Raw genomic sequence first — 21821 nt, 5'->3', positions numbered from 1 at the left:
CAACTTCGCTGGTCGTCGCGGTTTACCGTGACTCCTCCCCAATACACACTGAAACTCTCTGGGGATAGGTAATCACTCTTCGTTTTCTCAAGTTCAATGCCTTTATCGCCAGATTTGTATGCTGAATGATATCTTCATAAAAACAGGATCATTCTTCCGCAATCTGCTCTCGAACAGCTTCTCGCCGCCGCTCCGCTTCAAGAGATATCGTCACAGCAACCTCTGCGTCCGTATATCAGCTCCTTTGACCCTTTCAGTCCCCGTACGATTGCGGCTGAGTCTCAACCACTCGAGCACGGTGTTCACCGACAGCAGCAATTACCTCATCCACTAACATTCCGGCTTGTCAACACCCAAAATTCTCGTGTGATATACGCTGGGATCCGCGAGTTCTCTGCGAGAGAGAACGAGATCGGTCTTAGTGCTACATTACGGGAAGCCCTTGACATTCCCCAAGAAGGCGGGGAAGCCGACGCCCCCATAGTAACCGTTCACGCCGAGCAACTGCCTAAGGGTACTTATGTCCGATTGCGCCCGCTAGAGGCTGGTTACGACACCGATGATTGGAAAGCTTTGTTAGAGCGTCATCTACGCAGCAATTACACCACATTGACGACCGGGGAAACACTCACAGTGCCCCGGGGTCAGGAAGAATCCTTCAAATTTCTGGTCGACAAGGTAGAGCCTCAGGGGGAGGGTATATGTGTCGTGGACACTGATCTGGAGGTGGATATTGTTGCCTTGACTGAAGAACAGGCCCGCGAGACACTACATAAACGGCTGGCGAGAGCTTCCCGCGCGTCTAAAACCAACGGAGGCACATCTGCTGGCGGAGTGCTTGATCTGGGTGCCGAAGTGACTGGCCAGGTGCTTCCGGGCGAATATGTGGACTATGAGCTCCGAAAATGGGAGGCTGGAAGCACCATAGAAATTAACCTTGTAGGGAAGGACGATGCGGATGTTACGTTGCTCGTGAGTCCTCTTTCTGCTCGTCAGAGGAATCGGCCGCGGATGGACGAGCATGTCTTTGGTGAGCTCTCAAGCCAGACACAGAAGCAGATCAGCATTGCGCCAACGAACGCTGAATTGGATAATGCCGAGGCGTTGTATATTACAGTCCACGCGTTTGCTTTGGCGGATGAAGTTGAACAACAGGCTTCCGCTAAATCTTATCAACTGCGCCTGGTGTCTGCAACTTCGACCATCAATCATGGAAACTCCGAGTCAAAGGCGCATGACGCGGACGATGTCCTGTGCAAGAACTGTCAGCGCTGGGTTTCTTCAAGAACGTTTGTCCTGCATGAGAATTTTTGCTTTCGAAACAATATATTATGCACCCAATGCCGCGAAGTTTTCCAGAAACGATCTCCCGAATGGCAGAATCACTGGCACTGTCCTTATGACGCTTCATTCGGGCATGACCTGGCGAGTCAGCATAAACATGTCTTGATATTTCATACAAGGCGATCATGCCGCGCTTGTGGGTTTGAAGCGGAAGGATTTCAGCATCTTGCTCAACATCGAACGACAGTCTGCCCAGCGAAGCCTATACTTTGCTCATTCTGCCACCTGGAGGTGCCCCAGCAGGGCGAGTCTGACCCAGATATGCACGATCCAGAAGTGCTGGTCTCCGGTCTTACACCGCATGAACTTGTAGATGGTGGACGAACAAACGAATGCCATCTTTGCAACAAGATAGTTCGGCTGCGCGATATGAAGACACACCTCCGCCACCACGATCTCGACCGCCTCTCCCGGCCCGCGCCTCAGATCTGCCTGAATCAAAACTGCGGACGTACACTCGACGGGCGCGGAGTACAAAGCACAATTAAGCCAGGCAACGACACTATAGGTCTCTGCAGCATATGCTTCGGGCCCTTATACGTGGACACCTACGATCCAGAGGGTAAAGTGCTCCACCGACGCATAGAGCGCCGTTATCTCTCTCAGCTAATGAAGGGGTGCGGTAAATCATGGTGCCAGAACGAGTACTGCAAAACTGGAAAACAGAATCGACACCAGCTCTCTGACTCGGCCGCATCAATGAGCGCTGCCGCTATTTTGAGGCTTGTGCGACCTCTGGTTGACGCCGTAGATCTACAGGGCAAGGGGCCACACACCGCACCGTTTTACTTCTGCACTGATCAGGTAGGTCAGCAACGACGCAATATTGCCGAAATGCTTGCCGCCGAAAATCACGGGACGACTGGCAAGAAAATTTACGATCTGGCTTGGTGCGTTGCTGCGGTTGAAGCCGCGGGGAGTGACCTTGGTAAAGCGCGAGAGTGGCTGGAGAATTGGGCCCCTGCTCGGGGAGAGCGCTTGTCTTATAATTAATGTATAGATGACAGCAGATACCCTATAAGAATCTTGATGTGAACCATTGCTGTTGGGAGTACTACATACAGAGAGGTTCTGTGGCTATACGCTGGCTGTCTCGAATAGGAATTGCAACCATGTCCCAATAAGACCACTGTCTACCTCACTCTTCACATCCAAGAGATTTTACCAGTTCTTTTTGAGTTCATTGTTCCTGAAACCCCCAATTAAATCTTTGGCCGGACCTCAAGACCCTAGCCACTCAGAGTATCCTAAGGTCACTCGGCAGCCTGCAGCTTTGTTCTATAGCCGGTATAATTAGTAGGTGCTTACTGCTAATGTGCTCGACGTACGAGACCTATGTGGCATGCAGTGCACTTTAGTTATTACGCAGCAAAGCAGGCGCTGAAGTGTTGATAGACTACGAGGCATCTAAGACATTGTTTGTTTCCTAACGCAGCATTTTAAGACGTTAATGATCCAATCTTTATTTATAAGCCGCCGAATGCGTATAACTCCCATTACTTGATCCACTGAGCCTCTGAAACCCCGAACGACTTTAATTTTGAGCCCTGACTTCAAACATCCTAAGCACCCTGAAATTCTCGCTGGTGGCAAGTAATGTTCTGCTATAACCTCTAAGTGATTCCCCTTTTCAGGCTTAGGACTGTGAATAAAGGCTGGCCGATTCAATTTTAAATATTATTATACCTTCCGGGCATGGTTAGATAACTCGCACTGACTTGCCTTTTCCAAGTTACCTTTTTTATTCCATTTTACGAAGTAAAGAATCAGTAGACCACTTAGGGGAACTATACTTGCCGGCATTCATTCTGACAGAAGGAGGCAGAATCTAGCTACTAACCAAAAACATGGCCTGCGAAGAACACATGCATGCTGCGCTCAAGAGGTCTCTAGGTTAGAAAATTTTCAGAGAACAAAGAGCCAAAGCCGCCATTGACACCTCGAGGTGCCTGATTAGTGAACACGCTGATAGGCAACTCCGCTTTTCGACCTGCCAATTGTGTAGAACTTCTCCGGCCTAGATTCAATGTTCAGGGCCAAGGTGTTGAAGCGATCAACACCCATGGTATCCATGTTACTATAACCAGAGAGGAAGAATCCAATCACGACGACAAGGTAAGTTAGGACGAGGATTGAGCCCTTGAAATAATTGCTTTTGCCTTCGCCGTAGACATAAGAAAGGAGAAAAACACAAAGAATGACTGTAATCATATCCCATTGCGCGAAAATGAGGCTGTTAAACCCATTAGTTAACCTTCTTCGATATCATATCGACCTCAAGGTTGACACAATACGAGAAGATAGCTGACGTACCTGAAGGAGTGTGTAATCAAATGTTCTGGGTCAAGAACACGGGCGTAGAAAGCACTGAACAAGACAAGAGCAGGTATTTGCAGGAGACAAACCTGCAGGGCATAGGCGGATCCGATCTCCATAGAGAGCGCGATATTCCCGTTCATGGCAAACGAGATAGCATTCTATAACCATCGGTCAACTGGCTAGCTCCATCTGCATTGGGTGAACACGCATACCAAGAACTCTGTGGTGTTGGGCACCAACGCAAACAATGTGATTCCCAAGAATTTTTCATCAACGTCAACGCTCTCCAAGACAACGTCAACGGTGTTTACAAGGATCTCAGCAATCACAGCATAGAAAATGGTGGCTACGAGGAGGATGACCGAACTCTTGGTTCTGCTCCAGTTTGGGGCGTCGTGCCCGCCAGTAGTATGGCTCTGCTCAAGGCCGACATCGTCATGGTCTTCTGGAATTGTTTTCACCTGTTTAGAAGAAGCCGTTTTTGCCGCTGGGCGGCCTGTTCCGCGTGGACCTGAGAGTTTGCGGGTTCGAGCAACATCCCGAGCGGCAACAGTAGCAGCGGTCGCCGCAACCTCGGTGACCTTCCTGACGATAGTTTCGTTTTGTTGCTTCGAAAGCCCGGCGTACTCACCGAAGGCTGACTGATTGTCTTCTTCTTTTTGAGGGACAAGATACGGTGTTGTGTTGTTACAACGCGAAGGACCAGATTCCGGCTGGTTTGCATCGTACTCACCAACATTTTCAGTCAGGCCAACGTCCCTCAAGGATTGTCCCAATATCCTTTTATATAGCTGTGAGTCCCGAACAGAGCTTCGTGTCCCAGTGTTCCCACTGGCAGCCGCCAAATGTGCAGCGGAAAAGAATTCATGGCTTGGATCATCAGTACTTTGCTCTTGTGGGAGAGTAGTAGTTTTCTTCTCGTCCATTTCTGTAGCCCAGATGAGGGCTGCATGCGTTCGCAGGGTAAACCACAGACCAATGACGTAGGACAGAAATAGGAATATGGCTGCAATCCATGAATACGGCTGAACAGCTTTCTGGAAAAATCCATCGTTTATAGCTGGTACTTGAGAAAAGTAGCAACGACGGCAATCGCTGCTGCCTGGTTCCATATCACTCTCACAAGCGTGACAATTGAGTTCGTGCTGCCGGAGATATTAGTTCAAACACTAGTAGGAACATGCGATGACTTACACTGCCGTATACTTGGTAGAATAGAGTGGGACCGAAGGCGGCAATTACAGCGAAAAGTAGCATTGTCGATGTGACTCCCGCAGACTTGACGTTGAAGCGTTGAGTTTTGCGTTTGATAGCACCAAAGCACATCGACAAACCCGGTAGAAACAAAATTCCAGCGAAGATACTGCCAATGATGCTTCCTTCAACAAGTCGACCTTTGCCCTCAGTCAAAGCAACGCAGTAAAGATAGACCTCAACGACGGTGGAGAAGAACGCATTGACGGCTGCACCCATGCCCATTGATGACTGCGCAGATATAGACGCAACAGCTTGGCCGATGAAATAGGCCAAAGGGATGACGGAGAGCAATGCGAGTGTAAATATCAGGCCAGGATGGGTGACCCAAATCTGAAGACCCAGGGCCTCTCTCAAAAAGAAGTAGTCGAAAACGACGAATATAACAACCGCGAGGAGATTGATAAGAAAAACGTTAGTGCCACCAACCGTGTACTTCCAATACCTCAGGCCTGCCGCACGATAGGTGCAAAGAAGGACCGAAGCCGAAGACCCCGGGCTTATTCGTGTAAATGTCATATCAGAATGGTACGATAGAGCTAGGGGATGCCTGCGAAGATGATCAAAGAGGATAAGGGTCACGCGGCCCATGGGAATCCAGAAGACGAATAACCAACAAACGAGCGAGACGAAGAGCATTAGTGGTCCTACCAGAAAGTAGAAAAAGACGAAGAATACAACGCGCCCAAGTGTCCACTCGCCACGGCCAAACAAACGGCGCTTGGGACGGAGAGAGCTATCTTCAGAGCGTCCCCTGGGTGCACGGCCCAACAGACTGTCTTGCTCCCCAACCGAATCAACACTATTCCTTCTTCTTCCCACAAGCGACCGATTACGACGCGGTCCGAAGAACAGCCCACCGTGTTCGATATCGCCGTTCTGCCACTGTTCATACTCACTGATGCTGCGGCCTTCCCCCTCGTCCTCCTCAGCGTAGTGCTCATCTGTATCAAGGCGGACAAAGGATCCAAAAGGGTAAAACAAATACCAGGAAAGTCCAGAAAATGCCTTGCCATATTCCACCGCGCTAGCAGAATACGAAAAAATGAAGCAAGCACTAGCGCCCATCAACGCGGCAATTGCGAGCCACCAACCGAAGAATAACGTCCATAGGAGATTCATCAAGAATAAGAGGGTGCCAACCCTGCCCCCAGGTGATGAATGAATATCACCTTCCGCAGTCTTCTCGACCGAGCGACTTTTCTTGTAAAGAGCTGGTTTCCACAGCCGTATTCCGAACGGATGCGTCTCATTTATTGCCTGTTGGCGATCCTTTAGAGTGAAGCTCTCCGCGTCACTGGCGTCATCATTATCTGCCTCCTGGTCATTACTCCCCTCACTATCGTTATCCTCGTCAATGTCCTTGGGAAAAGAATCCTTCCCGCTCATTCCCAAGCTTGATTCTGGCAGGCCAGCGTCGTCAAAAGAGGCATCTTCATCATCATCAACAGTACCCGAAGACGAAAATGGGTTAACTCGAGCGTTTAGCCTCCGTCTTAAAGTTGAGCTTTGTTTCCGCAGTGGCCGTATCCTAGGCGAGGGCTGAGGATTAGATGCCTGAAGGGCGATATCCTCCTCAATCTCGTGGACATCGTCGTCTGTGGAGAACTCCTGGCCTTTATGAGGTACGTGGCGTTTTGAGGACATTCGCCGGGTTATAGGCGGCTTTCTCAACTTGTCTCCGTCACTTCGTAGAGGGCCCATGGAAGGGGAGGCGGGCAGAGGTGCGCGACTCGAGCTCTCAGGTTGGCCTTCGACGAACTGGGGATCAACAGTCGTTCTTTCAGATGAATCCAAAGTGCCTATTATAGCGTATAATAAGAGACTGCCTTCGAATCATAAGTAGATTCCAGATTTGAATTCTTACCATAAGTCCTGGTCTGGGCGGTCATTCTAGACTGGCGCACTGTTCCCGAGGACATCCTGGTATCTTCTCCGGACACGGCTGAGGCACGGCGCGAGGAAGAATTAGATGAAGCAGAATAAAATTGTGTGTCGCCCTGTTTATCGGCCATAGCTATTTTTTACCTCACGCTCACCTTGAGCACCTGAGCTCTTGGCGCGATAGCAAACAGCGGTGGCTGGGGAGCTAGGGCGCAGAAAAGACAGCGCGAAACGAGAAGAACGATGAAAGTGACCCGCGCTTTATTATGTAGAAATATCGATTATGGAGTTTCGAACTACATTATGGTGCAGAAACAGAAATGGAGCGAGAGAAGGACTTGAAAGTGAGCTCAAGTCTGCCAAGGCTAAGGCTAACTACGGAGGACAGGATCAGACAATAAGGTGTCATTCCCCGCAGCATGCGGTCACCTGAAAATTGCAAGAGAACAGGCTTCCCCGTGAAAGGACGTGGACAGGAAAAATGAGGGTCATATGGACCATGATCGTAAGCTAAGTATCTTGGAAGAGGGTGTTGTTGACGTTTGTCCAGCCAGCCATTCAGGCATCAAGATTACGAAGAAGGCGGCTCCGCGCGTTAGGCCATGTCCAGCTGGGGAATTTACCTTCTTACTAGTGTCTCTGTAGGAAGTCCGTGTTTCCCCTTCTGGTTAGGCTCTCATTGACGAAGCCAGTGACCTTTGACAGAGAGTAGCTTAATTAATTCTGATGGGAAAGCTCAATACCCTGTACATACAATTCAAGAGGTTTTTGAAACATGCGCAGACGAGCAGAGCCAGATGTCAGGGTACCTAAGACGACTCCCACGAATTAACAGCCTCATCAACTAGCGCGCGGTATCGCTTTTGCTGATAGCATTGCTCTAAGAAGACTTTATACTTGACCTCAAGCAGGCCCTTTTCGTTCTTATTGTCCGTCGGAACAATCCTCCTTCCTGGCTTGCTCATTCGATCCATGATACTCCATAAGTCCTCCGTGTTGCCTTCAGGATCCGCGCTGGCGGCCTTGGCCCCAAGCATGGCAGCGCCGATTGCGACAGCGGCATGGATATAGCGCGGTATTAGAACGGGCATGCCGCATGCCGATGCAATGAGTTTGACCAGTATCTCATTTTGGCATTGAGAGCCTGACATAAATATGGATGCGATGCTGTGGCCCGATTTATTCATGGTCTCGACGATCTGCCTGGTCTGCAATGCAATGAACTCGAGGGTAGCATAATAGTATATGGCTAGGCCATCAATCGATTGATCGCTAGTGAGGCCAATAATCGAACCCGCCATGTTAGGGTCAGCGATTGGAGAACGGTTTCCCCATAGGTCACCATAGAAGAAGATATGACGAGCCATATAGGAGATGCTCGGCGCTTTTTGCTCAGTCATCATCTCTCTCAGATGTTCATTGAGGTATTCATAAATATTGGTGTTGTAAGATTCCGCAACAGAAAGCGCCTGGTTAAAGGCGGGATGAGTCTCAATAACATGTTTTAGCAGCTCTCCGGTGGCAGACTGCCCGCCCTCAGCCATCCAGTATCCAGGTATGATTGTGTCGCGGTATGGACCCCAAACCCCTGGGACGAATACAGGTTCAGGGGACATGGCCAAATGGCAGGTTGACGTTCCAGCAACAGCCGCCAGGCGGGAAAACGCCTGAGTAATATCATTCTTTGCGGCGTCCGATGTCAATTGTTCCGACTCGAGCTCGACTTTGGCGCCAACAGTGCCAATCCACCCAGCATAAGCATCAATGACGCCACTACCAATGGCGATTCCAGCGGGCAATCCCAGATCTGCTGCTGCTTTTTCGCACAGTTTGCCAACAAGTTCGCCCGCACTAAGATAATCTCCATCCTAAAATAACGGTCAGCTTTTCCGTATCCGGAGCTATGGAAAAAGGCTCACCACCCCGTCGACGCCACCCATGCGCTTGAAATTGTCTTCTGTGAGATCCTGCAGGCCGATTTGAACCAAGAAGTCTTCCTGCCAGCCTTTAACGCTACCGTCAACACCAACAGGGACGAAACCCTGTTTGCAGATGACACTGCAGTAGCTTCGTTTTTCATTGCCGGTGGCAATGTGAGTCAAAGCATCAGCCAGGTCGTAAAACTTGCAATCAGCAAAGAGCTCTTTGGGCATATTGTTCTTTAGCCACAAGACCTTCGGGATTTCCATCTCCACAGACATTTTCCCACCCACATACCGCAGCAGGTTGTGGTTGGTCGCATTAATCTTCTCGGTTTCCTCAACTGGTCTATGATCGAGCCATAATATCACATTGCGGTCAGTATCAAAGTTGGGCCCTGTCACGGAGATTGGCTCATCGGTGACATTGGAGAAAACAGCCAAGGAGCATGTTGCATCGAACCCGATTCCGCGCACTGTCTCAGGGTTAATGTTATGCTGGTTGATAGCCCGCTGAACTGCAACACAGATGCAACGCCAAATATCAGTTGTTGATTGTTCCTGGATCGCCTACGTTAGTATAGATGTAAGTCTTTAAATCCATGTGTGGTCCTACATAGTATCCGATCTGAGGCTGCCAGAGCCCAATATTCTCGGAGGCCAATCCAACAATGTCTCCTTTGGCATCTATAATACAAGCACGGGCACTTCCAGTTCCAACGTCAATTCCGATGAAATGATCAGCTTGGAGGAGGATCTCGTCCCTCGTATCTAAAGAGGCCTGTCTGGATGCCTTGCCCATGGGTCGATGTAATGGAAGGGAAACTGAAGCCATTATATTCGATAAGACGAGGACGAGCTGTGGATTAGCCGGTAAATCCCAGGACCGTAATCTGAGCTTGCAGTTAGTACCAAGTTGAATCGCAGGGTTAGGAGCTTACAAGGCCGAGAACTGAGAGACTAAGCTTTCTGACTTTATCTATCTAGTAAATAGAGGAGGGAACAAGAGGCAAAAGAGGACAAGAAAAAAAAATCCGAGGAGCGGGCAGTCACAGGAAGGGGCAGTTGTTTATAAGTACTGTCAAGGAAAGGACATCCAGAGAGAACGCCCAGTGCTAAGTAAACCTGGTTGTTTGTTTGGACTGGTTCTCATGCTTACCGCCACCGACCGCCTGGAGGCAAGATAGTCCGCACTGGTCGTATGCATTCGTAGATCAGGCCGTGACCAGATGAAGGGGTGGCGGAGATGCTTTGGTTTACAAAGTACGGAGTACTCCAGTTTCCAGAATGGGAATATACTTGCCAAGCTCCAGTGTGATTTGATAGTGATTCTTTGGGTAGTTGTGAGTTAAACTATACCAAGTCTGCCCGGTCCGTTTCAAGGATATATTCTAGAAGCATCCGTACTACAATTTGCAGAGCACCTCCGGGGCGCAGAGGTATTTGCTGGCCTCGTGAGAATCGTATTCTGTCAGGTGATGCATTGCAGCCTCCAGAGGAATTGAATCAACCCACGTGGCCATTCCTGGGAGGAGATTAAGAGTCTAGACTGTGTAGATCGGATTATGATACTGTACCTATGTATGTACGTGCACGGGTGTGGGTTTGCTGAACCTAACCGGTAATTCAGGCCAGTGCTTGGTCCAGGCCCGAGGCGGCGGAAGGCCATCCTGAACCTCCCCCAACTCCCGAGTCATCTGCATCGTCGCTACGCTTTCCACGATGCATTCTTCCTTAAGCTTTAAACCATTCTGTATACTTGCTTTCCTCATTTTTCTCTCCTCCCCTGTCCTTTCCTCATATTCGCCGCAGCTGGAGATCCTTTACTGGCCCGTCGCCGATTCCGAACCCTCAGCGCTCGCTCATGTCTCCTACGATCCCGCGTCACTAAAGTCCGAGCTCATCGACTATTCTCCTCCTATAGACCCCTCCCACGAACTGGCCCGCGTGGGCTTCTATATCACAACGTCTGCTAACCCCAAACAATGGGTTGGCACACTCATATCGTCATCTGCGCTGACGGGAGCTGATTCATCGCAAAAACCGACCCTTCGCCTGCATGTTAGCCCTACCAACGAAATATACCATGTCTCTATCGGCTCTACTGCCGCGTCTTCTGGTTCCTCGTCCAAGAGCATTGAAATTGAGCTTATAGCGGATAAACTCGGTCCTAGCCCGCTCCTTAATCGCCCCATTGTTGTTGGGCCGGACGGCAAAAATTCCGAGGAACAACCCGAAAAGACTTTATTCCAGAAGTGAGTAATCTCTTTCCATTCATCCCTATGTGTTAGCTTTGTCTAATCAATACATATCTTTCAAATCAGATACTGGTGGGTGTTCCTCATTGTTACATTCTTGGCCATGTCCGGGGGCGCGGAACAGCAATGAGTCTCCGATTAGCTAGCTACTTCGAGTTCGAAGATTCGTGTTTTACTTGCGTACCAATTAGACGCTATTGCAAAGAGACTCAACTATAGGTGTCTTGGCCTTGTCGTTTTGATTAGCTACATCGCCAGTCCCAACTGTCCTTTGGATGGCCATATGACAAAGCCAATCTCTTAGAAGGTTACTGGCTTTGAGTACCTGAAACGGCATATATACTAAGAAGTGGAACACAACCTGCCACTGCGCTGAGAGTTGATGTCGGCTCAAATCGCCAGTTCCTGGCAAGTTCTAATACCATTCGCGGAGGTCAGATTCCACAATTTAACCCCTAAATCAGTAATAGCGACCAGTTCATCCTCCTTCTCTGTGAAGCGGAGCTCGAAGCAAACTGCATCAAGACGCAGGATAATAGGTCGCAATTCAATATGTCCAGTGCTTGACGACCTCCACGACGGATGATAGTAATTTTCGGGATCCAAGTAAATCAAGGCACCAGGCTCCAACGCCCAAATGTAGAGGAGATTCCAATTCGTAACTGCGATTCTAGTTCCCTTCGGGGATGTGGCAACTTTACAGCCAAGAGTAGCCTTTGAGTCTTGGTATCCATAGAGGCGCGCCACTACTTCCCAGTCCCTCAGGCGCCGCCCACGATCGAGGTTCAGGATATGCCTGCAGTTGCTAGCTCGACAGGAAGCTTCTGATCTTAAGAGACAAGCAACAGTCCAATTTTCCTTGCGGTGGGTGGCAATCCCGAGTGAAAGATACATCCACCGACATATCACAAACCCATCACGATTCAAAGTCTCATGTGTCCCAAAGAAGGGAACTCCTATCGAAAATAGAAGGCTCAGACCATTGACGAACTGAACAGAGGTTGCATTTTCGTATAGTGTCGGAGAATTTGAGTGTCCCAGCGTTTGGAACGATGCGTACAACGTTCTTGCTTGGTAGTAGTATAAAAGCTGGCTTGACCTGTCGTTAAACACCATATCCCTAACCATTGGACCGCGTGTATTCTCGTCGTGCCATTTTCGTAGTTGACGAGAGAAGTAAGAGAAGCCTACAAGATTAGGCGCAATGTCATATTCAGACCCTTCGAGAACAGTGTAATGGACAACTGCGTGATTGGAAAACATGCGGTGACACCACGCAATAGCAAATGTCCCATCGCTAGCTACAGCGAAAGCCGAAGGCTCAAAATCTGCATGCTCTGGAAAGGTCGTCATCTTCACTGGTCCATCTGGGGACTTGAGGGAGTAGCAAGTGAGATAAATGTATTCCTCGCAGCCGGACTGCCTCGCTTGCTTCACAAACGGGTGGTCCCAGTCTTGACCATGTCCTTCTTTGAACGGGGTAAAACGATGAAGCACATAAAGTCCATTACTACCGTCAGAGGCTGTTTTCAGGATGTCAATTGATCCCCACTGGGCCCATGGCAGCCTCGCTCGTGAGAGGAGCATGACTTTTCCGGCGTGCACTCGGAGGATCTGGACCACATCTTCATCGCGGCACGTAGCAAAGATAAGAGTTTCACCAGCATAGTGGGCAAGCGATGCTGCTTTGATGTTGGGTACCCGATTTCCAAATTTGAACGTTATGCAACTCGCGTCATACTGGCTCCCATATAATTGCTTCGAGGAGCGCCTTTTCAGAAGCAAGAAGAGATGCCTTGTCCTGAGATTAGAAGTATCGAGAAATGGCCCTGGTGTTCTTTTAAGATGGTGAACGAGGGCTTCTCTACAGCTGGAAGCGATCTCATAAAGAGTCCGGCAGGATATAGCCGCTTGTAGAAACGCGGGGGTGGTGCAATTAAGCAAAACAACTTGAATCAGCTCTGGGGGGAGAACCAGAAGCATGGTAGAGACCTGACTGAATTTTTGGTTACATTCGCGTAAAAATTGGCTATACCTGAGTGAAGAACAATGTTTAGTATCGAGAGGCCGGAGAGAGGCCGGATTGCTGCCTGAATCTTTGGCGACCCTTGTCCTTGGCCCCAGCCGGTGGGGGTTGGGGCCCGGAACCCTTGGTTTTTCTTTACGGGGGTTCAGGGACAAAAATGCAACGTTTTGAATCCATGCAGATATGTGTTGCCTCCTACATATTCAATTACCGTATCCTCTATAAGCTCTGCTGGGCCTCAACACCTGGTAATATCAAGATCCGCCTCGAAAGAAAAGCACCAAACACCTCTTAAATGCGCTCATGGATGTAATCATCAAAATAACTAACGAGAGAAGACAACGATTTATAATGTTATCCCGGGCTCTCCCCCGGCATCTGGGCGACCGCCCACTCTAGGATGCTTTCGTAGCAAAGTACAAACTGACTTAAGTTCTGAACCACGCTCGGTCTTTGCGTGCGAAAGTCGGACAATGTTTTCGCAACAAGATCCAACTGTCCACCGCCGAGCAACTGGTCGAATGGCCGCCCGTCATGCTGCCCACCTGGCTGGGCGCGTTGGCGTTTTAGCACATCCAAAACACTATCCACGGTACAAAAAGTTCCAGTGCGACCACATCCTGCGCTGCAGTGCACCAAAACTGGCCTGTTTGGATTACCCGGCGCAGCTCTAGCTGCCACGTTTCGGACTTTATCACACTGTTCGATTAGACTCAGAAGATGCCTTGGCTGAGAGGTGGTACCAAAGTCGGGCCAATCTGCATACTGGATTTGTGTAACTTCTCGCAGAGGCTCGAACGGAAAACCCGAGTGCGACAAACCAAAGTGCCTGATAATAAGCGTGGGGTTATCACTTGAGTCTGTCGACGACTTCTCTATTACAGAATCCACTGGTTGTGAATCTGTTGGCCCCATAGGGATGTATTTCTTTGAGAAATTGTTCACATGGAATTGTCCATATGTTCCAGTTTTCCAGTAAGGATGGCATTTGATCTGTCCTCTTTCAACCTCGGCAGTCAGGGATACTACAAGACGAATGTCTTGCTCCCAGATAACGCGCCAGAAATCCTATAAAGAATGTCAGTCGATACATTATCATATGGATGATGAACACGCCAACGCAAAAAGCGATAAGGTAGAACTGACATTAAAAGTATCAGGCACAGGGGCTTGGGTCGCAATGTAATGCCGGTTGCTATACTCGGCTTTTAGATAACTTGCGTTCACGTAGTCACAACCGCCATGGGGTATATCATGGAGTTTCACTCTTGAATGATCATAGGGATAAATGTCGTTGTATCGGTTCTTGGCGCCCTTTTCAATCCCAGCGACACGATATCTCGGAGACGAAGGCCTATCTGAACCTGAATTATTGTCCTGATCGTATGAAAAAGCTTGTTTCATCCGTTCTAGTTCCGTCTTCTCAATGTCGAAAAACCTTGAAGCGGCAAGCCGACCCTGATCTGCAGGGTCGGATATCTCACGCAACCACGGCGGGAGAGATTGCCTTTGCGAGGCAGGTAGATGTTCTGAATGTTTCAGCGGGATTTGTCCGACGCCACCAAGAAGATCCATGTGCTGACGTATGTTTCCAAAAAAGGGAATCGCAGCATTGGACGACTCAGGTATATTGCACCCACCAGCAACGGGTGCGGATTGTGGAAGATCGATATGCATTGATATTTTCTTTGACTGAGCATCAAGCGCCGGTTGTTGTTGCTGTTGTTGCTGTTGCGTGAGTTCAGGAAACCTAGAAGAGAAAGCCTTGAAGCCTCCCATCAAGATCATGCCGTCACCATTCCATCCTTCAGCTGTGAACTTCTTCACCACATTGACGAGAGGGGCAGCATCTTTCATGTTAGAAGTTGCGGCATCGTACACGATAATGTAACGGCATTGCCTCCAACGGCCAAAGTCCTTCCGATCAGCTTCGTTGGTGAAGGTGTTCGCTAATTTCTTAGTATCGAACGATGGGCGCTTGAGGAGGGTTGTAGGGATGCATAGGTTCAGAGCACCCTTGATATTTCCTCTGGAAAAATGGGCGTACGGTCGTACATCCAAGAGCATAAGATCATCCGCGTGTAATCCAACAAACTCTGCACAAGCTTCACTTGAAACTAACCTCACGCTTGATCCCAGGACTGGTGCAGAAACAGACTTCGTTGTTCCGCTGGAAGTCGAGTCCCCCGCCTGGCGGTTTAAGGAGAGCATGTAGACCGCTGGATCGGGGATGCAAGCAGCTTTTCCTGATCCTGTACTTATGGAGGGAGGTTGTTGCTCGGTTAGGTCTTTCCCAGAGATATACCTCCCTTCCGGACTATGGTTTGGAAGGGCATGTGAAAAATGTCCTTTGCCTTTGAAATTATTCGAGATTTCTGTATTGAACGAGAAATAATTGTCTGGCAGTTCAGCTGCCGTTCCCCGGGAACTGGTCCCGCGCGGGCTGAATCTATTAAAGGACGGACGAGAGTCGGACAACGGAAATCGGGCCGCGGGACTGGAAGGACTGGGGAGCGCAAGGCTTTGGGGCTCCTTGGGCCACGGTGATGTTGGCGATCTTGGACCTGTCATCGCAGACATAACTTTTGCACCGACAGCAGAAAATTCTTTATCTTGCTCTCGAAGACGATGTCGGATATGAATCAGTCCTCCAACCAGCTTGCCATGTCGATATCGATTGTGACTCCCAAGGAGTTGACGTGAGAACGGAAGTAGAATCGCCAAGTGACTTGCAGGTGAATGGACGGGCTCAAGTAGAGTGCTGTAGAGCAGAAATGCTCATGGGGAGAACCCGGATATACAGGGAAATTTGGCAAGAAAGGCGTTACGACTTCGAGGTCAGATAGAGTTCGGGTAATAAGGGTCAAAGAGTTATATAATGCGTATGTGTATGGATAGATAACGTTGCTGAAAAGCGCGATGTGGCGTCAGGTGAATGTAAAAGCCGCTCAGTGAGTGCGAAAAAAATGGGGATGGAATGTCTCGTTCCCAGGCGGCAGTCCGGGTCTCCTACACAACGAATCGTCGTTCCCACATCACATAAGGTCAAATCCAGTTGAGTTCCTGAGCCAATCGAGTCCGCAGCAAGGTAGTGGGGTTGAAGCTCGACTAGTGAGAACTGCGAAGGAGTATCACTGTCGACCCACTGGTGTCATTGTTCAGAAATCAGCAGGTCAAAAGGCTGGAGTCAAGCAGAAAAAACGGGGGGCGCGCTATGACGTTATGGGCGGAGGGCCGCGGGCGGGCGGCAAACTTCTGTGCTAGCCAGTAGCCACAACCAGTTCGGTCGCGGTCTGGCCCAGCCGCCCAGGGTGAGATTGATTACGGGTTGGCTGGGACTGCCTTTTCCTTTCGCCATTAATTTCGTTCTTTTTGGATGAAATACTTGTCGCCACTCAAGCGAAGCACTGTTGAGCATGGGATATTGACGAGGAATTAATTAAAGTACGGGTGCAGGGGTAAGCGACGCCGCTCGTGCTCTGGTATATAGGCACTTCGTATTGTACGAAGCGACTGATGAGACATGGTGCGCTACATATGCTGGTTTGAAAATTGCACATACCAGCACACTCAAATGATCTTCATGTCAAAATGATGTAGTATCCGCAAAAGGGCTGCATAAGCGACGTAAGGATTTGGAGCAGTCGGTACTCCATAGCATGGGAAGACCATGATAGGTGAGCTGTTCGCCATGATGTATTGAACGAAAGGGTGACTCAGCACCAGTTCGTGATGATCGGTATATTCTAGCATTCAGAAAAACGAGCTGAACGAAACTGATGCATCTTAGGAGTCGAGATCATCATTGACTCGCTAGTCATTTCTAAACAGCACTCCTTACGCGGTAACGCGAATCCTTGACATGCCACGAGTATGTTGGCTAGCTTATGTGAAGTTAAGCGCAGCCCGAAGTTTGAGATGCCTCGCTACTCCATGAGTAGACACAAACACAAGATCACACGCCGGGTGTACCCGAAGTTCTCTCGATATTCGGGTAGGCGTTAACGTGCGAGGTCCAACAGTGCCGAAACCCAGACCTGACCAGCGGCAGCAATATACGTGATAGCAAGCCGGGCGGCTAATTCTGAAAGTACCAATAAACTTCTCATGACTTCGGCGCTGAATATATATTCGCTGGCTCGGCTCTCGTCTATATTTTATAGTCTTCCATCTGGCTCACCCTTAAACCGCTGGACACGTTTCTGTTCCCAACTATCGAGATCTTTCGCCATGAGCCTCTGTGGGAAAACAAGTTAGTCGTTGGAGGTCGTAACGACGTATGAAGATGACCGGTATAGACTGGGTCACGCACATAGTACTCTTCCCGATCGTCGCCAATAATCCTCCTACGTGGATTCCTTTTGATTCCTTCCTCTCCATCAGGTCCTTTGAGACCGAGATCCATCGCTTCCTCTTGGCTTAATTGTTTCACTTTGCGGTCGTACCTCTCGTACCTCAAAGCAGTCGCCGGGGTCAAAACAAAGGAACCAGCCACAATGACCATGATAAATGGTAGTCCAAATAGCAGAAACGGATGTCGTGGAAGTCTAGCCCGATATGCCTCACCAAGCTTTTCCCCTAGCGTAGAGGAGGCAGTGGTTGCCCTTCGGTATGTTTTGGATGGAAATGCGGGCATGGTAATGTTTCCCGCCAATTCCGGACAACTCAGCTATATGAGATGCGATCGAAGCTAATATAGTGAGGAAAGGCGGCCAGGATACCGGGCGATTTTTGTGTAGATAGAACACTCGTGGTAGTAGTGGATGAATAAGAGTGAACAGAGTCTCGGCGAATATAAAATCCGACTGCTCCAAATGGAAGCGTTCTCCGCAACTGGACTTGTCATAATCTCATAAACAACAAAAAATTTCGGGGAACTGGCGAACGACAAATAACCTCATAGCATTCCAGGTTTGCTTTCAACCAAATGTTGAATCAGTGCTTTTGATATATTGTGCGCGCATGACCCATTAACCGAAACATATTGCTTTAGATTCAAATGCTAAGAATAGACTTCGCCAACAGAAGCCGAATACCTACGATCTAGAACCGTGGCCATAGCAAACATCGGTGCCTCTCCAGTGATTTGCATATCTCCAACTCGCGAGGATAATAAATGTCCTTCACAACGAGTTCAATATTTGGAACAGGCGGCCTGGGCGGCTTTGGCGCCTCAGCTCAGCCGTCGCAACCGCCGCAGCCGTCAAGCATATTCTCTCCGAGTAATCCGACAAGTATCTTTGGGAACCCTTCAACGACGCAAGCTCCTTCAGTTAACTCTATCTTGGGCGGTCAGCCTCAGACTCAACAGCCTGCGCAATCGTCAATCCTCGGATCGGGCCAACCTGCTCCTGGCACCGCGCAGCCCGCAAATATCTCTTCTCAGGCAGCGCAACCTGCCTTCTTCAACAGTTTACTGGAGCGTGGTAAAAAGCGTCCACTTTATACTGTCGCTGAAAATGGTACTTTTGAGGAGTTGCCTAATCTTCAGTTGGGTCTCGATGATATTCGCCGTAAGGCAAGAGGACTCGGCACTGGGAGTCTGAGAGACGCTCATATACCAAGCAGCAAAGCGTAAGTATACTGCCATCGTGCTGTGCTTAATGTTTAATGTTGTTTTGCTTACACGATAGTGCTTGCAACAGCCATTATCTACTTGCAGCCTCAGGCGTTTCCCCTGGACATGCTCTGCGTGATCTAAAAGCTCTGGAGCCTCAAACGTCCATTTCACTTCCGTCAAAAGAACTTGAATCCTTTGATCCGGACAATCAGAAATATCTAAGAACCATTCAACAGCGTGGTCGTCAGGCTATGGTTGCAGAGAGTCTTGCCAGAGCTCAGAGGGATTTCGACTTGTTTATGGAAGAGAAAGTAGATCTCGATTGGGAGGAGCAGCGCCATAGGATATTCAAACACTTTGGTTTGTCTCAAAAGGATGAGCCAGCCGAGGATTCAGGGCCGTCATTTGGACGTTCGACAAGGCCATCCAATCAGTTTGGGCCTGCAGCGACTCATGGTGTTTCTCGAAGGAGCGTCTTCGGCCGGTCAGGCTTTGAGAAGTCAGTCATTGGCACCCCGGGAACCGGAAAATCGAGCCATCAGCTTTTCGACGACCCGATGGAGCGTACCGACGCTCCCAACACTCAGAGTCTGGACCTTCGATTCCTTCGTGAAAAAATGGGGTATTATGCGGACAAAGTTCAGTCGTTGAATTCCACTAGGCTCCAAGCACGTAGCTTTCCGATTTTCCATGAGTTTTCCGAGGTTGAAAAACACGCTGGCGGTGATGTAAGTAGCTATATACTAGGGTTTGATGTTTCATGGACTGGCTGACTTCCCCAGGTTCCTCATCAGCTATATGATGCATATAGAGCTCTGATAAATATTGTCGGAGAATCGGCTGATATTAGGGGCGTTTCGGACCCTGGCGCGATCAAGGAGCGTCAATTCATGGAGGAGTATTTGGATGAAGCGCCAAAATCGCAACAAGCAATCAACCTAAGAAAGCGAATAGTTGAGGGCTCCAGGAAATTCCTGGAGAATTCATTCTATACTGAGATTGAAGGCGCAATTGCGAAAAATCCGCGTGAAGCGCAGCTTGGCGGGATACCAACTGTAATCAACAAGATTCGGGCGTATATACGCCTCAGAGAATCCAGGAGAGACCTTGCGCCGGATGGTACCGAGCTCCAAATGGTAGGGGATGATTACTGCTGGATCCTCATATTCTATCTTCTGCGTTGCGGATTCATCACAGAAGCGGCGGAGTATGTTGCCCGTGATCCCGGCTTCAGGTCATTGGATCATAAATTCGTGACATATATGACGACTTATGCTCAAAACAAACGACTGCCAAGGGACATGCAGCAGAGAATTAATGGCGAGTATCAACAACGGTCGCGCAACGCTCCGGACAACACTATCGATCCATACCGAATGGCATGCTATAAGATTATTGGGCGCTGTGACCTTGGTCGCAGGCGCCTGGATGGTATCAATCAAAGCGTGGAAGACTGGATGTGGTTACAGTTCAGCTTAGCCAGAGAAGACGACCGAGCCGAAGAGGTTGCCGGCGAAGTCTTCGGTTTGGAAGACATCCAGACAGATATCACGGAGATAGGACAGCGAGTTTTCGGGAAGGGTCAAGAAGGGCCAGGCGGCTATGGGACTTTCTTTTTCCTCCAGATCCTCGGAGGGATGTTTGAACAAGCTGTTTCCTATCTCGGGTCCTATGCGCCTGTCAGTGCAGTACACTTTGCTATCGCCCTAGCGTACTATGGCCTATTAAGGGTCTCCGATTTCTACACTTCCGGAGAAGAAATCTGTAAGCTGATATGACTTTCGACTTTCCATATATGCTAACATTGGCAGTGTCTTTCACCGTGAAACAATATCCCCAGATCAATTTCGGCTATCTGCTGACTCAATACACGAAAGAATTTCGCACCGCTAACGTTGAAGCAGCAATCGACTATTTCTGCCTTCTTTGCCTCAATGCTGATCTTCCAGGAGCTTTGGGTAAATCTCAAGCTTCCGTGTGCCATGAAGCTCTGCGAGAATACATTCTAGAGACGAGGGATTTTGCTAAGCTACTCGGTGATATCCGTTCGGACGGTTTTAGAATTAAAGGCCTGATAGAGCAACGCATCAGTTTGATCAAATTGGTGGATCAGGAAGAGTTTCTGAAAACAATCACTGTACAGGCAGCCGTTGTCGCCGAAGACAAGGGTTTGGTAACAGACTCGGTCCTCCTATATCACCTTGCCGAGGATTATGATCGTGTCATTGATATTATAAACAGGACACTGTCTGACTCCGTGGCAACTCCCCTTGGGAGCCCCTCGCTGAAGTTGCAGCCTCTACGGCCTCGCACTAACCTGTCGCAGGACTCTGGACAGGAGACGCCAATAGAGCCAGGAACCAGCCTGAGCTTGACTGTGGTAGAAGACCCAGTCGTTCTCGCAAAGAACATGATCGGCCTCTACAACCAAAATGCTCTATATTACCAGCGCATCCGTCGATCAAGTCGCGACGCATGTGGTGTTCTGCTTCGAATGATGGAGGCAAAGGCTGAGGTTGAAGCAGGAAAATGGACGGCAGCATTAGATGTGAGTTTCAGACTGGGCCAAGTTTTGTTCGCTTTTCACGTACTCCTTCGTCAACTGACACTGGGTTCTTAGACAATCAATGAGCTGGGCATTCTGCCGCTACGGGCCAGTGGCTCTGTACCTTATATTCGAAGCGCCGCCCAGGCTTTCTCGTCCCTTTCGTCGCTCATTTCCGGAAATGTCGGCCATGTGATCATCTGGAGCATTACATGTATCGGACGTGAGCGGGAACGACTGAACGCTGGACCATATGAAAACGAGATGAGGCAAGGGCTCGCTGAGGAGCTGTTGGTCATGGCGAAGGATCTGATGATCTTCTCCGGCATGGTCAAGTACAAACTACCCCCAAGGGTTTACGAGACTCTTGCTCGAGCTGGAGCGGACATTGGCGCATTCTAGAAAACAATCTTCAGCACACATCGGGTTTTAAAATAATACTAGAAAATAACTTCTACTCCGATCGATTGATGATTGTTCATGGCCCCTCTGGGTGCAGAAAGGGTGCAGAAAGGAAACCCACACCTGCTTAGACGCAAAACGCTAAAAATATGATTACCGCTATGCTATTTCCTGGACTGGTCCATCTAGGCCCAGAGGTCCCATAATACGCCAAATATGTACGGTTACATCGTCACAAATAACGAGTGACACTTACGGAATTGCTTTTGTGTAGACCAGCGGCAGAGGCGGAAGAGAATCCGGCGCCACG

At 49.2% G+C, this 21821-nt stretch overlaps 6 protein-coding genes across 6 annotated transcripts; 1 reads left to right on the top strand and 5 right to left on the bottom strand.

The window, feature by feature from the left end:
* Window positions 1-3034: 3034 nt before the first annotated feature.
* On the bottom strand, window positions 3035-7275 carry BDW70DRAFT_96839 (calcium/hydrogen antiporter). The gene is made up of 5 exons (XM_073745309.1): window positions 6785-7275; window positions 4858-6719; window positions 3876-4808; window positions 3658-3821; window positions 3035-3577 (listed from the first exon to the last, which is right to left on the bottom strand). The coding sequence occupies exons 1-5, from the start codon at window positions 6930-6932 to the stop codon at window positions 3298-3300; spliced, it is 3387 nt and encodes a 1128-aa protein (XP_073593243.1). The 5' UTR covers window positions 6933-7275; the 3' UTR covers window positions 3035-3297.
* A 15-nt stretch (window positions 7276-7290) lies between these two features.
* Window positions 7291-10090, bottom strand: BDW70DRAFT_141719 (FGGY-family carbohydrate kinase). The gene is made up of 4 exons (XM_073737811.1): window positions 9662-10090; window positions 9337-9613; window positions 8721-9281; window positions 7291-8669 (listed from the first exon to the last, which is right to left on the bottom strand). The coding sequence occupies exons 2-4, from the start codon at window positions 9553-9555 to the stop codon at window positions 7611-7613; spliced, it is 1839 nt and encodes a 612-aa protein (XP_073593242.1). The 5' UTR covers window positions 9556-9613; window positions 9662-10090; the 3' UTR covers window positions 7291-7610.
* A 548-nt stretch (window positions 10091-10638) lies between these two features.
* BDW70DRAFT_152464 (F-box domain protein) lies at window positions 10639-12961 on the bottom strand (the record flags this gene model as incomplete). The annotated part of the gene is made up of 2 exons (XM_073739448.1): window positions 10639-10658; window positions 11401-12961. The coding sequence occupies 2 exons, from the start codon at window positions 12959-12961 to the stop codon at window positions 10639-10641; spliced, it is 1581 nt and encodes a 526-aa protein (XP_073593241.1).
* Window positions 12962-13169: 208 nt separating this feature from the next.
* Window positions 13170-16137, bottom strand: ptpA (putative protein tyrosine phosphatase (Pyp1)). Its single transcript, XM_073737810.1, has 2 exons — window positions 14151-16137; window positions 13170-14072 (listed from the first exon to the last, which is right to left on the bottom strand). Exons 1-2 carry the CDS (start codon window positions 15582-15584, stop codon window positions 13359-13361), a joined length of 2148 nt encoding a protein of 715 aa, XP_073593240.1. The 5' UTR covers window positions 15585-16137; the 3' UTR covers window positions 13170-13358.
* A 521-nt stretch (window positions 16138-16658) lies between these two features.
* BDW70DRAFT_141709 (cytochrome c oxidase assembly protein COX16) lies at window positions 16659-17873 on the bottom strand. The gene is made up of 4 exons (XM_073737809.1): window positions 17317-17873; window positions 16795-17242; window positions 16731-16743; window positions 16659-16681 (listed from the first exon to the last, which is right to left on the bottom strand). Exons 1-2 carry the CDS (start codon window positions 17638-17640, stop codon window positions 17162-17164), a joined length of 405 nt encoding a protein of 134 aa, XP_073593239.1. The 5' UTR covers window positions 17641-17873; the 3' UTR covers window positions 16659-16681; window positions 16731-16743; window positions 16795-17161.
* nic96 (linker nucleoporin NIC96) lies at window positions 17846-21655 on the top strand. The gene is made up of 6 exons (XM_073745308.1): window positions 17846-17958; window positions 18030-18578; window positions 18650-19292; window positions 19347-20328; window positions 20376-21112; window positions 21185-21655. Exons 2-6 carry the CDS (start codon window positions 18121-18123, stop codon window positions 21509-21511), a joined length of 3147 nt encoding a protein of 1048 aa, XP_073593238.1. The 5' UTR covers window positions 17846-17958; window positions 18030-18120; the 3' UTR covers window positions 21512-21655.
* The last annotated feature ends 166 nt before the right edge of the window (window positions 21656-21821 follow it).

The sequence above is a fragment of the Aspergillus foveolatus genome (genome assembly GCF_047715535.1).
Source record: "Aspergillus foveolatus strain CBS 279.81 unplaced genomic scaffold BDW70scaffold_52, whole genome shotgun sequence".
NCBI classification, from domain to species: domain Eukaryota; kingdom Fungi; phylum Ascomycota; class Eurotiomycetes; order Eurotiales; family Aspergillaceae; genus Aspergillus; species Aspergillus foveolatus.
The sequence above is the reverse complement of the archived record's forward strand: the minus strand, read 5'-3'. Positions and strand labels throughout refer to the sequence as shown.